The following is an 18552-nucleotide window of genomic DNA, read 5'->3' on the forward strand; positions in this document are numbered from 1 at the left end:
CCCGAATCAGAGAAGCACACAGAAGAGGGGTTTCTTAGAACTTTCTAACTTTTTTAATAGCTCTAGATTTTTGTTTTTCCCCATGTCCTGCAGAACTGCAATTGAAACGAATTGCAAAGCAAACCAGCAAAAGTTCCATCACCATGCCACGTGCAGATCAAACATAGGGCTGGTTTTGTCTATGCAGATCATTCTTGGCCAAATAATGACATGGGATCCCTACATCCTTGCCCCTCTGTGAGTTTGATACCAGGTGTGGGTTACCTGCTGTAGCTGGCCTCCCTGGAGGAGGTTAGCATTTTACGAGATACATGAATGTGAATAAAAACACACAGACACATCTGTGCCCACAGGCAAAAGATTCATGCCATCTACCCCTAAATAAAGATATTTACGCCTACATGGGAGTGATATGCACAAATGGGCCCAAATCTGTTTAAACAGGCAGAGTCCTTCCTCTGTACTTTGACAAGAACATGGCAATGCAGAAATAAATTCAGAACTAAATTCCTCTTCAGTCAGAAATACATTCCTCTATCTAAGCACATGCTTCTCAGGCAAATTCACAATGCTCTGCTGATGCTCAGTGTGTGTTCCACGTGTTCACATCTATAAAACAAAGCTTTTGTCAGAGTTACCTGTCAGCATTTTCAGGCTTCACCAAAAGGTATGTTTTTGCCCACACTACATTTTGTACAGCTGTGACTGATTTTGTATGGTTGATAATATGGTTTTCCCCATTTCTCTCTGAGATTTAGGCATGCTTTGAGGATGATGAAAACAAAAGCACTTAACATAATGCTGATACCACAGTACATTCCTAATTAGATTCTTTCTTTTTAAGTCACAAATGAATACCCATGCAGATCTTTTTACAGTACCTGCTGATTATAAGAGTTTTCCATGCTGGATCTATCTGCAATAGATAGGGCAAAGGCTATATTTCCCTACTGAAATGTCATTATCTGAACATGCACTGCAGCCAGAAGGTTCAGAGTATGAATGTGAATTTCATAGCTATTTAAATGACTTGAAACAAGAGCTTTATATGAAACATTTCAGATTGAAGATGTTCAGAAACTAAATCTTGCCCCAAATGTGCAAGCTTTAGTAGACAAGAAAGAGCTGAAGATGTCAAGGGATGTACTTAAGTTGATTCCAAAGCAAGGTTTGCTTTAAGCCAATCTTCAATGGTAGCTTCTAGTTATCCCCTGAATATTGAACTCAGATCTTGTATCATGCAGTTTCAGATACTTACATGCTATTTCACATGCCTGTTTCCTCTCCCCTTAAAAAAACCAAAGCAAACCAAACCAAAGCAAAGCAAACCAAAGAAAAAAAAAAAAACAACCAAAAAACCCAAACCAAAACAAACAAAAAACCCCAAAAAAACCCTAACAAAACCCAACAACAAACATAACACACACTGGCTCCCAGGGAGGAACACCAGTCATAACTATTGAAAATTTTCCTCTGCTGGTAATATTGGTGTTGCTCATGTATTTCTGTCTTTGGATTGCATCAGAGACAAATTCAGCCCATGAGTTTGAGGACGTAAAAGGCAGGTAATTTTTTTTACCTTGGTTCTTGTATGACAGCTTATGTTCTCTCTCCTTCTTTACTTTCCTGCCTCTGATGACTCAGTGTCTATGGACGAGCAGATCAGAACTGGAAGCTGAAACCATGAACTTCAGCTACCCTGTTATTTCCATGCTCCATCACCTCCCTGGATCCCTCCTTTGATTTCTCCTGCTTGTATGTAATTGTAACATTTCTGTTAAGCACTGCTGTGCATTTGATATTTCTGTCTGGATTTAGCCTCCCACAATTAATCTGGATCAAGGAGATCAAAAGGCAGGATGTCTTCAGGATACAGCAGTGCCTCTGCTGAATGAGAGACATCGATTCTCTCATTAGCAACAACCTTGATTAGCAGAGAATTTCACTGCAATATGGCACGCTGAAGGCTTACAGAGAGGTTAAACAGTTAAAGAGTTCCAAAAGGATGGTGCAGTGAAAACCTGAAAACAGCCCATTTGCACCACAAAACGTCATTCAGCACCCTGCAATCAGGCTCCGAAAAAGAGAGAGTGATCCGAAGTATGTTAGAGAACCCAAATGAGATTAACATGGTGGTTTTGAAAATCCCACAGGCTCTCAAAACAGAATGGCATCACTCAAAACACAACTAGCACGTCAGGAGGAAGGCACTGAAACCACCATGTGGTATTGCCTACACTGTGCTCTCTTCAGCAGAATGGTATTTCTAGAAAAATTATGAAAAAAAGGAAAAAAAGATCACCAACCAGCCATGTATTTCAAGATCTCATAACTAATAAACCTCAGTCTGGAGCAAATTCAGCCCATATTAAATAAATGGCATCTTAACTTAGTCAGATGTTAGGAGCAGTTTAGAAGTGACCTCTGCTAGGCTTTATGTGGATAGGCACTGTCTCTGTAGCCATTTCTATGACAACTGTCCACATCCATGTGGTACCTAGATGGATGGCATACAGCACAGATCCCATCCTTCATGGAGACAGTGAATGCTAATTTTGAGCATTCTCCTAACAACCACCACGGAAGCACTCCCCTTGTGATGAGGCTGTCATCATTGCCATTCCTCCTTAGTGTACCAGCTAGTGAAGAAAGGTGTGAAAGCCACATTGCTCTCTCTGTCTCTCCAAATTTAGAGCAGGTATTTTTGCAGTGCATCCAGCCAGTACCTGCTGAGATTCTGGGGATTTTATCTCAGCTGTGGCTTTGGTCAGGCAGCATCCTCTGTGCCTGCCCTTGGAGACAGGCTAGCAGGGATGTGCATCCTGCACACCAAGCCTCTCAGCCCCTTCCTAACACAGCTCTAACAGCACCCAATTCCTCTCACTTCACACAAAAGCCATAAGCCCTGCAGGAACCAAATTTCAGCTCTCAGGAGATTTCAGAAAAAATGATGTTTTGAAGCCCACTGTCAGAAATACACATAAGACAGGACCTGTTATTCTCAAGCTCTTCAAAAGGCAAGAAAATTAACTTCTTCCACTATCATAAATGTAACAATGACTACACACTTTATACATTCACTTGAGGCCAGATGGACCCTTTGTTGAATGTTGATATTTACAGGCCCAAGGCACTCACAGGCTGACCCATCATTTTATGCAGTTACAGAATTATCTTAATGAAGCTCTGGTGCTGTCTGATGTTCTGCTTGAATCCAACAGATGTGTACAATTCATATGAAATGCTGACTGCTGATGCCTCATGGCCAATGCTGCTGAAAGCCTGCTATTATGGTTCTTGGTGGCTCTTCTGCACTTGACAAAGTGTTAAATATTAACAGGGCAGCAGAAGATATAATGAGTTCAGTTATTAATTTTTTCTGATTTAACTAGATATAACGAGTTCAGGTATTCATTTTCCTGATTTAACTATTTGGCAATTAAATCCTTAGGAAGCTTTGCCATTGACTTCAGCATGGCTAGGGTTTCAGAAGTGAGGTTACAAATCAGTGGCATCAGTGGTAAGTGCATTTGTGGAAATCAGCAATCTCAGGATGCTTTTTCTAAAGGAAAGATTTGGGAGCTGGGATTTACAGGACAGTTACTGGAATTCTTTTCATAACATGCAAAATATAATTAAATTAAATGGGAACTTTGGAGACCCTTAAATAGTGAAAGAAGTTTTTCTTTCCTATGAACTTCCTGTGACTTTTCCAGTCATTCCAGTCACATTCCATTGTGCTTCTTCAAAGTAGCTATAAAAGTGGACCTAAAATTCACCCACCTATTGAAAACTTAATACATTCTTTCAGTTTTCATGCTACCAAGTCTGCACAGAGCAGCATCCTTTCTGAAATAAAAGGTCCAGTCTCTTCACTGCCAGAGCCTGGAGGTGCTTACATGCTGTGAATGTTACCCATTTCAGTGACAGGGACATTGCCATTATTAAAGATGGAAACCAAAATGAAATTGGAATTACTTTTTTTTAAGTTGACTGAATATCGTGCACTTTATGAATAAAGCCTTCATGCATTCTCAGCTCCTGAAACTCTTGCCAACCAATGGAGAGAACTGTTGGATAGCAGCATGGACATCAGGTTTATTTATAAATTAGTCAAACCTGCAATAATTCACTCATGGATGGGCTCCAATTCTGATATAGCCAACTTCTGATATAGCAATTCTGATGATAGCCAAATGACTAGCTTACTAATGTGAGAAGTGGTTTTTAAGTATTGGTCTCATTTGCAAGGAAGAGATTTTAGGAGCTGCTGTATTAGTCCAGATAAGATCCCATCAAAATTGCCTCCCTGCTGTCATTACTACAAGGATACTATTGCTTTACATATGCACAGTACCTCCTGTTTTGTGGGCTAATGCACATTTGGCTCCTGAGAGCCAAAGATAACAGCTTTGTGATGGAATTTGCAGAGTTGTCTTTGCATTGGCAAAAAATATCCAAAATATCCTGGTGAGTGTCCAGAGTATGGAAAGGCAACAGTAATCATTGTGCTAATTCAACACAGCATTGCTCAAGAACTAAGAACAGATGCTACACTTCAAATGTACGAGGTACCCAACAGGAGATATTTTCCACTAAAAATTCAGTGCTTGCTTTGTCATTTTCTGTAAGTCTGATAGCAGAAAGATGGTTACATAAATTAGTTAATGGGAATGAAGCTCTTAATTATTGCAGAAATAAGTGATGTCATGCATGTTTAGAAACCAGATAACACCAATTCTCTGGCATCAAAAATTTCCTTGCACTAACAACCATTAGAAGCCATAATTTTGGAAATAAATAGTTATGCAGTCATATTTTTGTTTTAAAAATTGTCTGTGGGCTCTCATACCTTGCACCTCAGTAAGTTCTGATCATTAGACCAGGACAGGAGAAAAAAAAAGGGGGGGGAAAGGTTGCCTGGGTATACAGTAGAGAAAAGAGAATGGGGTATTTTCCCCAGGGTTTGGGACTATCAAGCCCCATGCAAATAACATTAAGGTATGGGCAACCATTTAGGAAATTCATGCTACAAGCCTGAATTTATTTCACTTGCATGGGCAGCTACAGATCCCTGTTACACCCTGCTCTGTGAGAGCAATCTCACACTGAGTATCATTGCCATGTGTATCTAACACAGTGCTGAAATCTGCAAACCTCAGGTCAGTACCTTCAAATAATACTGATGATGATGATGATGATGATGAGATTCATGCACAGATTACCAGAGAAAAGCCAGTCAGGAAAAAGTCAGGTCTGTGCTCTGGAAGGGGGCTAGTATCTAAAGCTGGCAGAAGCTGATTAAAATGTAATATATCATCAAAAAAAGGAAAAGAGAAACTAAACTGCTTCTGAAACTGAAATTCAGCCACACAGAATATTTACTGAAAGAAAATTTTTATTCAAACCAGACCTGTAAGACTTTTCCAAAGAGCAAAAACTTTCCAAAACAGTTTTCTGTTGAAAATCCATTTCACTACAGAAGAAAAACAGTTGTGATAAGAAACAGTTCCCATCAGTTTTTCCAGCATCCAGTGTGCAGGGAAACTAAATCTTCTTCCATAAAAGCACGAAAGAGAGGAGGCCATAATTTAATCTTTTAAGAATTAATGGAAAAGACTCAGGGGTGTTCAGCAGCAAATGTGCTATGCCTGTCACTCTTCTGAGGATTTCTGGTGTCCCTCTCCTCTGAGCCTACCTGACAGCAGATGCTCCTTAAACCCAGAGCCAGCTGCAAAGGAAAAGCCACCAAAAGGGCTTTAGTAATCCTGCTCTGCTTCCTCTTACCGCCAGTGCTTATGCAAAGCAAATAGCCTTTGGCTCCTTCTGTCAACCTGGGAAGGAGCAGGCAGAAAGGAAAAAAAAATCAAAATAGTAGAGATGAAAAACAGGTGCAGAATGGATAAAGGAAGGCAAGAAAAAAAAAAGGGTGAGAAGTCCAAGGAAAAGATTTACTGGAAGCAGGGATGATAATGTAAAAAACCCCAACAAACCAAAGGAGAGAAAAAAATAGGTAGAAAATAAAGGGGTATAGGATTGAAGGAAATATAACGCAAGGCAAAGGCAGCATTAATAAAGACATAATGCATTTTACTCAGCTCCTCATTTTCCAGCATAAGAAATTTTGATGAAGTCTTTAGTAAAGGTATGGATTTGATGCACAAGCAGATGGTACTTCAAACACAGGGACACATGAAGAGCAGTGAGAGACCAGGCACAGAGATTACAGAATCTCACAAAAGCTGCCTCCATCAAGGAACATGATAATGTCAGGTAAAACTAGGAGACAATAAACTCATAATAAAAGCTTAAAAAGGCACAAGAGGGGAAAGCAATCTCTGTGCAAGTATAAGAGGCAATCATGTATGTGTCTGCAGCATCAGACCATCCTGTTTTAAAGACTGATTTATTTTTGAGTACAAACACAGACACGTACTAGAAATATGGCCAAAGATTTAAGATTCTCTGACATGGGTTTTTGAAAGGGCAAAGAAAAAGCAGAAATTATTTCTGTCTTCTATCAGAAACTACTGAAATGGAAAAGTGGCAAAGGAAGAAGAATAGGAACATTTTAGCTAGCATCACAGGATGTAAAACCGGAGAGATCTTTATCAGATACTGATAGAGAACCCTTGCATAATTGGAAAATGCAATAAATCTTTTCTAGTGAAACTTGTTAGACACCCAGAGATCTGATCCTGAGGATCTGGAAATGTTCTGCCACTATGTGAATAACAATGAGGTGCAAAAGCTTCTCCAGTGCTCCACAAGTCAATTTAACCAAAACAACAAAAGCATAGAGCTTACTGTGCTGGGTCTGAACCCAGGCAACCCACAACACAGATTCTACTAATGCTGACACATCTTACAGCAATCTTAAGGCTAGGTATATGTGTTAATTAAAGATGAAATTACCTGCTAGGGTGTCCATACTCTGCCTGTGTAATGTCAGGCACATTCAATGAAAAATAACAGTGACCATGCTAAAAAAAAATTGGTTTTGGGCAAGGACTGCAAAATGAAACAGCAGATAGAGGAGCACAATTTAGTGATGTGTGATTTATAAAGCTGGAAGCCAGAGATTAATGTGATGTCTAATTCCCTTAATAATATAATAACATGGATGTGGTGAGATATTCTTACAATGACTTGCAAAAAAGAGATGGCTTGTAAGGAGAGACTTGAACAGTAAGAAGCAAACCAAAGAGCACATAAGAAGGGAGGAAGGCTAAGATTTGAAACAAATTATGAGGAAGAATAAAATCCTATATCATTAAACTCATTTCTGTGACAAATGATGATGGCTCATAGACAAATATGTCAATAGTGCAGGGCTGTCTTGGCAGAAAACCATACAAAAAACCTGCTTGGTTAGGGAGCACCCCACTGCTGAGGTCCTCTCTCATGATAAAGGCTCACAACACCACAGAATACAAATTATTTGTAAAAAGCCAGGTCTTATTAAGCACAAGGGAGCATTTGCCACCCACCCTGTTCCATGTACCCCAACTGCATTCCTGTGCATATGCAATGTTTCTATCTGTGTTTAAGAAATATACAAGACATTCTCAAGCCAGAACTCTATGGAGTTACATAGCAGCAATTTCTGTTTCTGGGGTTTGAGAAATAAAAAGAAAAATTTTTTTTCCTTCTAATTTTGCCTCAAACTGAAAATACCTTTCCAATTTACAGCAGGACTATCCTGTATATAAACACAGTTAAACACATCAAATTCAAGACCAAAACTCTGACAGACTCTCAGGTCTGGCAGTATAATTGAATATCACTATGATTATACTGTCAGAGGCAAATAAACAAGCACTTCAGTTTATTGACATTATTTATTGGCCACTCTTGAGAGGGAAAAGAAACAAACAATTATTTTTAAAAGCTATTATCTTTAAGTAGCACAGAATAGAGTATGCCAGCTTTTCATATTTCAGTGTGGAACAGCAGTAAAACAGTTAAATTTTTTCATTGTCTCCTTCATTTCTCCTCAGTTCAGTTTTCTAAGGTTTATTTCAAATAATTTATTGAAGAGGAGACAGAAAGTAAAGAATGCCCTTGATAGGCCTCTCCTGTAAAACACAGCTGCATAGTATTGAGGTTTCACAAGCAAACAATATTCACAACCTGTCCATTAGAACTGGTGAATGAAGAGGTGCTTTCCCCATCCATTTTTGAACTAAAAAACATTGTTCCCAGCAGTTGGTAAGAACCCAACTCAGAGATGTTCATCTGGCTGAAGAATTACCTCTACTAGTGTGGCCAGTGCATCAGATAGCAGATGTACAGCTGGTAGATCTAATACAGTGTATTTTTAAAGTTAAGGTTGCATCTAAGAGGTTTGGGTTTTCTTCTCCAGGTAAGAGAAATTGTAGTTCTCAAGAGAATTACGAGATAGTAGATCCAAATGAAAGGTAGGATACTCTGAGGGATCCTTGACCCCTGCTAATCCACATTCAGGACCCAGTCAAGCTGTGCAGTGCCTGACCTGAGGCTGAATCACCCAGATTTCTGTTCCAGAGAAACCAAAATGCTGAGGAGTGAAATGAGGAGAGCACTGGCCATGAACAAAGCCTGGGATCACATCCCACTGCAGAATAAAGACACAGCACAGCAAAACCTGTCTGCACACAACCAGCTGTGAAACATTTTGCCACTTCTTTCTTCTTCACAACTGCCATATAACTCCCCTGTGACATACAATGGATACAGCTGGCTTTTAGCCTTCTCCTTTAGTTGCTGTGCCTCTGTGGAAGTGATGTGAATTTAATATCACTGCAAGGTATGGCATTCCTAATTAACATCTTTGTACACTTTGTGTCTCTTGCCTCAGAACCGCTCTCCTTACACAGACAGCGTTTGTTTCTGAAGCAGCACAAAATCCTCTCCTTTGCAAGAAAGCACTGTGATGGCAGTGGATGTAACACTGTGGGAAGCAGCCCTGCATTGGTAAGGTGGCAGATTTCATGGACTACTCAGTCTTTTCCATATCTGATTTCTATGAGTCAATGATTGCATTGTTCACTCCCTCCTGCACCAAAGGAGTCATCAAGTGACTGCTACTCAAATGCAGCTGAAAGGGCAGAAGTGGGGCTTGTCTTGAAGTGACTGCTGTTCCTGTGTAGGTTAGCTATGCAGGAACTACCAGCAAGTGGAGAAGCTGTTGGGCTATCCCTTCATAAAGACTTAACCCTTCATCAGCCTGGCTGGTGGTGTGCAGAGGCAGGCATCACTGGAAACTCAGTGAAACACATAACAAAGCACCAGGAGCTCCTTCAGACAAATGCTGCAAAACAACGGGCTCTTTTAGGCCCTTGCTTACATGGGAAAAGTACAAAGTGTCCTCTTCTCTCACCAGGAAAAGACTCCTAAGAGTGCCAACACTGAACTAGTTAGTTTTCTCTCCCTTTCTGCTGAAAATGTTCCCATCCTCTGTGATGTGAAGGGAGGCAGCACAGAAATATATCTGCATCAATTAGTGAGCTACACTAAGCCATAAACTGCCACAATATTCCAATAACTAAATGGTATATTCTAAGATATACCATTCTAAAGACAAAATATCGATGGGACTAGGACAAACCTCTGCTTTCTCAAAAGCAAGCCATTCTCCTAAGGACTAAATAGCAAAAGGAGTTGCTCCAGACTACCAGTCAGCAGTTAGTGTGGATGTGGATGCACTTTTGTTCCTGAGGAAGATTTTCTCCGTGCTGTGTCACTTCCTACTGCAGAGATCTGGAGACAGCACTTGTATGAATGCCACTGTATGTAAATGCTGCAGATAACCAAAGCAGAAATCCAACTGCTTTTGAAGTCAATAACCTTGGAGGATCAATGGAATCTTCAGTGAATCAATACTTCACCACTCTGGCCAAAGCCCAGCCTATTACCAACACATCTTAAAATATGCAAAAGGTACAACTAGTCATTGATCAAGGAACAAAAATCTGAGCGCAAAGGAAGAGACTGCTATTGAGCTGAATGCTCCCAGGTTGAGCAGCACGTGTTGGAGGGATACGTGAATCTGCAGTGGGATGGCCATACCCTCCTCATGCAAACCTAGATAACAGCTAATTTGGTCTGAGTAAGAAAAAACTTCAGTGAGAAACTCCAGCCAACACCATGGATTTCTTCTGGAGAAAAAAAGAACATCCTATATATTATCAGAGTACTTTCCTGCTAGGAAAGTTGATCTAGAAGAAATGCAAAGCACCTGAAATAGACATTCAGAAATACTAGATGCTTTTTTTTTTTCCTTCTCTGGTTGGAGCTACTTAGTGAAAATGCAAACAAAGTCACACTCACAGCTCCTATGCCATATAAAGCCAATAACAATAAAGATGCCATTTGTAGCAGATGATATCCAAGCTAAGGACATTCCAGCAGGAGAATCCCAGAGCTCCCCTTTCCCTGTGAATGCAGATGTCATAGCTCCAGAACATAGGGCAGAAGCCACTTTGTTATGCAACAGGATGCACTTTTCTGTATAGGAAGAGATCGTAAGCTTCTATGAAACCTCAAATAAAAAAATCTGTGAGACAGAAATGGAAAATAATAAGGAAGTAACATCGTATTTCTTTTGACTTCAAAATTGCTCTTTAGGTCATATTTCACCCTTCCCTCTCAGCCTCCAAGTATTTTCCAGGATGGAATTTTCTTCTCCTCACTCCAGGATTTCGCGTGGGCAGAGCACTGCAGATGCTGCTGAACTCAGAAACCAAGAAACTGATTCATTTTTCCCTTGAATCTTGTGCTGTCATCTAGACTGAGAACAAACAAATAAATATCAAAGGCTCCACGTTAGAAACTCGCAGGAGCCACAATTTTACACAGCCTGGCCATTCACTCTGTCCCAGAGTAACAGCGGTACCAGAGGGAAAGTCCTGAATTCCTGCTAGATTGCTAAATACCTAAGAATAATTGTTTTTTCTTCTGTTCCATCAGACCTGTGGCCTAAAACTCCTTTTAGTTCTGACCACGTGCAGAGGATAGGCTTTCTCTAAGGTAAGCCCAACAACCACGATTCAACCTCGCTGAACAAAAATCCTTAGAAGGAAGACAAATTCATCAAATCTATGAGCAAAGTACTGATCATATCCCACAAGTCTAAGTTGATTTCTGAACGTTTATTTTTATTTCAGCCACTGGTGCTGAAGTCAATAACCTTGGAGGATCAATGGAACCTTCAAACCCACTGCTGAGCATCAATTCAGTACTCGAAAAGGATTCTCAGGACAAATCCTGTGGAATCATAGAACACAGAAGAAGCTGCTCCCAGGACAATTGATACTATGTTCATATTTTTTAAATCTGAGGCCACTCGCAGCAAGAAAGTTTCCTTTCCTACTTCATCTCAGACTTTAAAACAAACCAAAGCTCTAACATTCTAAAAGGTTACACACGTTTTTTACTCTCACCATTTCTTAATAAAACACCATTTGTGTGGGAAAAGAGCTTAGTGCATACTTTAAAAACAGGCAAACCATTAATTAATCCAGCATGTTGGCAGTTTTGGAGAAACTTACTAGAGAATAATAAACTATGCTGCATCCTAAGTTTTAAAACAGCTTGAGCTTTACTGTGAGGGTGCATAAGTATGCCAAGCTCCTACTACTTTATACTTCTTAGTATATAATCAGTGACACTTAAAGTAGCAACAAGTACAATCTGAACAGCTGCTAAACCGTGGGCAGGTTATAAAACATAGTTTTAGGAAGCTCAAGAGGTTATGAGTTGCCTGACTCACAGAACCAAAGGAAAACACCACAAAAAAGCCCCATCTTTCACCAACCCTACCAAAGAAACACTGATTTGCCCAATACAAGTGGTTAATCTCCAAAACAGGCTGGACACAAGAGGCTCCAAAATCTCTGCTTTTGCATCAGCAGTGTTCTAGCACTAGGGTTAGGCAACAAATTGCTTTTCAGCACATCCAAGTTAGCTAGTTTACTGTGGAAATGTAACATGTCATTAGAATAACATCCTGTTTTGCAGCATTGCTGTATTTCTATATACTCCAACTCTACTAAGACTCCGCTGGCATGAAACAGCTGGCATGATTAGTTACTGGATGGAAAGCACACTGAGATTTCGCAATAGGCGGCATCTTATCTCCATGGCATAGGCAGCTGGTGTAAGAGACAACTGATCCCTGGCAGAAAACACTGTCCCTAAATAGAAATCTGGTGAACAGTTTCTAGGACGTTATTTCAGATCAAGCACTGGTACGGAAACAGTGGGGGTGTTTTTGTGGGCATAAGCCCACAAAAGGGCTTTAGGTTATTTGGAATGCCTGGATTTTGACTGGGTTTTGTTGACAAGCACATGTTGGAACCTTGGCACCCATGTGCTGACTTTGCAAGCACAAACTCCACCAGAACATTCACCTGGGAGAGGAAACACTCTCCCCATCTCAGTCCTGGACAACACATCTCACGTTCTCACCAAATCAGGTACTTGGCATTTCTACTCGATCTCACAGCTTTCACATCGTTGCAGCCACGGCTGTGGACACCGCGTTCTCTACTTCACCGCACCTCTTGATGAGCCTGCACCACATCACTGCAACTTCTCCTCTCCCGAAATCTCAACCACACTGGATCCTGCCACAGGACTCTCAGGACACACCGGTGCCCCATGGTGGGATCGGCGCCCACTCCTCCGCTACACCCAAACTTTGCACGTCCCAAACTTTCCATCATCCCTCCTGGATGCACCGGCGAATACATTACCAGCACATCCATCCTTTGCCATGGCAGCACGATGACATGACCCCACGATGGGCACCCAGCGATGCCCAGAGCCCATTCCGCTCCCTGTCAGGAGGTGCGAGAACACCTTCCCGCAGCAGCTCGCACCGCAGGGATGCGGGAGGGCACAGCGGGCTGCAAGAAGGGCTCCGTGCCCTCGGCACAGCCCGGCTCACCTGCGTGCGGCATGGTGATGGTCTCGTTGGCGTTGCTGGAGCCCACGTTATAGATGACGACGGCGGAGGCGTTCTGGGCGGCGGCGTGGCGGATCTTGTCCTTGTAGGTGCAGTTTCCCCGCGGGATCAGGGCCACCCAGCTCTTGCCCGGCGCCGGGGCGTTGAAGCGGGTGCCGGGGTCGCAGGCGTAGCGGTCGGCGGGCGAGGCGGACAGGGCCACCTGCCCGCGGGCGTCCTGCTTGGGCGACTGCTCGCCGTAGCGCCCGCACTCGCTCTTCTCGCTGCGGAGCTCGGCGCCGCCGCCCGCCGGGTCGGCGTAGGTGATGTTGACGAAGGCCGTGTACCACTCCTCCTTCTCGGCCACGGTGAAGTCCAGGCACAGCAGATGCACGAAACAAAAGGACAGCAGCCATGTTGAGAGCGCCAGGCTGCGGCACGCTTGGATCACAGACATTGCCATCCTCATCTGCCGGCCCCCCGCCCTCCCGCCCGCCCTGCCGGCCCCGCTCCGCTCCGTGTGTGCGTGCGCTGCTCCGAGCGGGCGGCGCTGCTCCCCCGGCGCCGAGCGGACCCGCCAGCGGGGGAGGGGGCCCTCCCTGCCCTGGCAGCCTAATTCATGTCGGGGCCGCTGGATTTCCTCGGGCTGGCCTCGCCTCTGCCGTCCCCTCTTCCTCCTCCCTCGCTCCGTTCCTCGGCCCTGCCCGCACGCTGCCTCCCCCGCTGCTGGCAGCGCGGGCGGGCACGGCACGGCACGGCACGGCACGGCACGGCGCGGCGCGGAGGGGGCGGCGCGGCGCGGGGGGAGCTCCAGACGCGCACACGGCGAGCGCCGCAGCTCCCGGTGCCGCCCCGGCCCGGCCCGGCCCCGCGGCCGGCGGAGCGGAGGGGATCCTGCAGGAGGGGATCCTGCCGGAGGGGATCCTGCAGGAGGGGATCCTGCCGGCCGTGGGGGCTCCGGGCAGAGGGGCTGCGCTGCCCGACCCGCGGAGGGACTCCCGGCGGAGAGGGCTCTCGCCAGACGGGCTCCTGCCCGAGGGGCTCCTGCCAAAGGGGGCTCCTGGCAAAGGGTTCCCGGCGGAGGGGGCTCCTGCCAGAGGGGCTCCTCCAGAGGGTTTCCCGGCGGAGTGAGCTCCTGGCAAAGAAGGCTCCTGCAGGAGGAGCTCCCGGCGGAGGGGGCTCCCGGCGAAGGGGGCTCCTGGCAAAGGGGGCTCCTCCAGAGGGGCTCCTGGACAAGGGTTTCCAGGCGGAAGGGGCTCCTGTCGAGGGGTTCCCGGCGTAGGGGGCTCCTGGCACAGGGGGCTCCTCCAAAGGGCTCCCGGCGTAGGGGGCTCCTCCAGAAGAACTCCTGGAAAAGGTGGCTCCTGTCAGAGAGGGCTCCTGGCAAAGGGGGCTCCTGTCAGAGGGCTCCTGGCACAGGGGGCTCCCCCAAAGGGGGGTCCTGTCAGAGGGCTCCTGGCACAGGGGGCTCCCCCAAAGGGCTCCTGGCACAGGGGGCTCCTGTCAGAGGGCTCCTGGCACAGGGGGCTCCCCCAAAGGGCTCCTGGCACAGGGGGCTCCCCCAGAGGGGGGTCCTGTCAGAGGGCTCCTGGCACAGGGGGCTCCTCCAAAGGGCTCCTGGCACAGGGGGCTCCCCCAGAGGGGGGTCCTGTCAGAGGGCTCCTGGCACAGGGGCTTCCCGGCGGAGGGGAAGCGCTGGCGGCGGGCGCGGCGCGGCGGCGCCACCTGGCGGTGATGCGGGAGCGGGGCAGCCGTGCGGGATCCGGGCGCGGCCCGGGAGCGCAGCCCGGCACCCCCGAGCGCCCGATACAAATCCAGCGCTCTCTGGCTTCCCCCTTTCCCCGACTGCTGCCGGAGACCATAACAAGCTCGCGTGTGTCAGGGTTACAGTGTAGCGGTGGCACGGTCGCTTGTACAGGGGATTTTAAGTACACGCCGCATTCGTTTCCGGCCGTACTTTCCGGAATGGGAAGGACGGACGAGTTTACCGAAATCAGATGTGGCTGACAGGAGCACAGAAAGCCTCAAAGAATGGTGGAGCTGCTCTCTGGAGGCACATGTGCTTAATTTTGGCTCGGCGAAATTTTGGGGATTTTCAGTGTATGAAACACCCCGAAAGAATTTTGGCCATGACTGACACATTTCAAAAGGATCAAAACCCAGCTGGGCTCTGTGTCTGTCTATAGTAGTGCAAATGATGGCCAAAATTCCACTTTTCTATGGCTGTATTCAGTAACAAACGAAAGTCTTACGTGATTTATAGGTAGTGCCTTTTGTAGCCCCTGTGCTGGAATATCATTCACTTTCACTCACTGAGTGCCTCAGTGTCTCACTCGTGTCAATATTCGCCTCTTTCCAGTTCATAGCTGCCCATGATCCAAACAAACAACCCTTAACCATGCTGTATACACACACACGTGCTGCTTCAAAAAAGTCAATTCCCTAAAGCTGAACAAAAATTACCATGTTTCCCTGTAAACTTCTTTGTTTTATTCCCCTATTCACATTTTCCTCCCTGCATTTGGGAGGAAAATGTGAATAGGGGGAATAAAATAGAGAAGTTTGCAGGGAAATATGGTAATTTACCAAGAAGTCCACCATTAAGCAATAGGAAAAGTTTTGTTGAGAGTCCATTCTTAAATAAGCAAAGTCAGCAAATGAGAAGAAAAAAAATTACTGTGTAGACCTAACATTGAACTGCAGAAGTAGATGGCAATCAACACTAATTAGAAGGTGTTGAGATTTCATCAGGGAAGCAAAAGCCCTAAGGAGAAAATCCATGCCTGGAGGGGCTATGGGCAACAAAGCATTTCAGAAGTGTAAGAGTATTATTAGAAGAGAAGGCTAAGAAAAATATATCCATTTTAAAATAAATACTTCAGGGTTGTATTTGGAAAGAAAGGGAGGACATATTTGCCAGATTATGGACTCACAAAAGAAGAAGTATCTTCTAAGAACATATGAAAACCAGCAGACCCAGAAAAATGGCATATATGTACCAATAAAATACCAAAAGAATGGACAGAAGAGAGAGAGAGCAACTATCTGTCTAACACTTGAAGTAAATCTTGGCATAACAGGAAAATCTGGAGAGATATAGTGTTCAGTTTCCTGATAAGGTCCAGAAAAGCTAATTACAGTGAGCAGTTAGTGACAGGCTGATCAGGCTGACATTAACCAACCTGAGAGAAACAAGAGAGACAAAAATCCAGTGTATGGACAGAGTGTTTTTATGGGAAGTGGCCTGCCAGGCAAACAGGATTCCTGTTTTTGTGAGGAAGTTATCAGTGTGGTTAGTAAAGTTACACAGCCATGTCCACACCAGGCTTTTGACAAGTGTGCTATTCAATGATACATGACATTCTCATTGCACTGTAGCCTATCAGGGACCAGATAAGATGAACTCAGCTGAAACAGAATGTGCTTTAATGGAGCTTAATGCGAAAACCCATCTGCAGGTGACAAAATGCCAACCACGCTGGGGCAGTGTGTGGCTTACTGTGCACACAGGGAAGAGTGTGGGGCCAGAGCAGGGAAGAATTGTCCTTATTCCTAGGGAAAAGGATATAGCTATAAAAAGGATATAGCTGTCCCTGGATATTTCAGAGGAGCAACAAGTCGTAGGAAATAGCAGATTTTTGCTCTGCTTGAAACACCAGTGAGACAAATTCTCTGTATCACTACAGTTGCCACTGTAGTTCTGGTTTCCTTTACTTAGGTAAATTTGAAATGTTCTTGAGAATACTTTGACACTTTAAAGAAAGTTTCTGAGCCAAGTCCCAGACAAAAAGGGATCTGTGTTACAGCCAAAATAAATTGCTCACTGGAGCTAAAGGACAAGTTCAATAGAATTTATAGGGAAAGTGATATTTTAATTTAAAAACTATGAAAATAGTTGAAAGGAGCCTTACCTTCTTTGATCTCTATTTAGTTTTCATAGTGAGATAGTGCTCCCTGTGTTCCAAAGGCAAAACCTGCCATGTCTCATCATATTTGTTTAGTGTCTCTCATTAGAGGTTTTTTTTGGTAAAGTACACCCCAGGAGATGGCTACTGATGAACCCTTTTCTGCCTGTTTCTTATGCTATTATAGCTTCCTAAAAATATGTTGAAAGAAAGAGTCCCCTTTCTGTAATTTCTTTCTTTTCATAATAGCTCACTCAGCCCCCTTAAACTTTCACCATTTTCCACATTTCTCAATAATCTTATCTAGATATTTAGTCAGCCCTTAGTCAGAATATTGGCTTTTCCTTTGCAATGTAAAAATATAAAAATGTTAATTTTCTCCTGATATTAGGTTATTTCCCTTGCTCTCCTATAAAGGGAGGTGTTCAGATGTCTCACAGAAAAAGAGATCAGGCAAAACCCAGTCCCAGGTCTGCAGGGCAGCCAAGGGGGCACTAAAAGAAACACAGAGTTGAATCTCTGTGCAGAAAAAAAAACCCCCTGTATATTGTGGACAATATATAAAAACCATTACTGCAGTTCTCTAATTAGTGGCAGAATTCTGCTTTGCAATATTTTAGTTGAAACATATCAGTGAGTATGCTGTAGAACAGGCAGTAATCACACAAAGTTACTTGCTCAACAGACATCCTGCATCTTGCTCCTTCAGCAATCACCAACGAGCCTCTGAATGCAATAATGAAAAATAGATGTGTCCAGGATAATGATGAGAGGGATTTTTTTGGGCAATTCAAACATATGCAGAGATTCCTGGTCTTGCTTGAGAGATGGGAAGCATATACCTGAATTAATTGGGCATTCTGTACTAGCACACCTTGCTGATGACCTTAAACAGAGGATGTAAGCAGTGCCACAGATGCTTGGCCAAATGAAGGCAGCAATACGTTCTGCTTAAAACAGATGGGTGAGGTTACTAAAAGAAATTTCCCAAGAGAGATTCCTGGGATTGATCACTGTTAACAGGAGCATAAATGACCACTGTGCATACAAACAAAATGGGAAATTAACTGACAACATAAAATAAGGTGCCATTGGCAATGGAGGGAAAGGCATGTGTGGAATACAGCAAAATCTTATTGACCCAGCCAAGAGAGATGTGATGGAATTCAATAGTGCACAATGCCAGGTCATGAATTTACAGGCTGAAACACACATTTCTGCCCCTGACTGGAAGAGCAGAACTGAAACACACATTTCTGCTCCTAACTGGAAGCCTCTTGGTTGGGAGAGTGGTTCATGAGGATGACAGTGTCACAAAGATCCCATTAACATCCCCTGCCCCATTCAAATATGGCCCCAAAATGCATTAGCAGGTAGGATCAGCAGTGATGGGGAGCATACAAATATTTTCTTTCATCTTTTCAAGAAAGCCCACCTGGAACTGCCCTTGTAGAAGATGCAGGGAAGGGCATCGAGGAGACTGAGGGGGTAAAGAATTATTTATGAGAAAGTTAAAAGCCTGGCAACAAGGGGAGAACCAAACAGGATTTGGTGGTCTCTGTAGGTATATCAGGAAAGCTAAATGCAGTGGAAGGAAAACAGCAATTTAGGATTTGGACCTTAAAAAAAAGAGTGTAAGTTGATCATACGTAAATGAATATGAAAGAAAATAAAAAGAGAAAAGCTTTTCATTAACAGAACTGTGTAATTTTCTAATTG

General features: G+C 44.1%; 1 protein-coding gene across 1 annotated transcript in view; it reads right to left on the bottom strand.

The window, feature by feature from the left end:
- RNF150 (ring finger protein 150) overlaps window positions 1-13397 on the bottom strand; it is a 71263-nt gene extending 57866 nt beyond the window's left edge. The window contains exon 1 of the mRNA XM_058803621.1: window positions 12932-13397. Within this exon, the coding sequence (XP_058659604.1) occupies window positions 12932-13397 (466 nt within the window). The remainder of the gene's footprint in view (window positions 1-12931) is intronic.
- Window positions 13398-18552: the final 5155 nt, after the last annotated feature.

Source organism: Ammospiza caudacuta, chromosome 4, assembly GCF_027887145.1.
Source record: "Ammospiza caudacuta isolate bAmmCau1 chromosome 4, bAmmCau1.pri, whole genome shotgun sequence".
Classification (NCBI taxonomy): Eukaryota; Metazoa; Chordata; class Aves; order Passeriformes; family Passerellidae; genus Ammospiza; species Ammospiza caudacuta.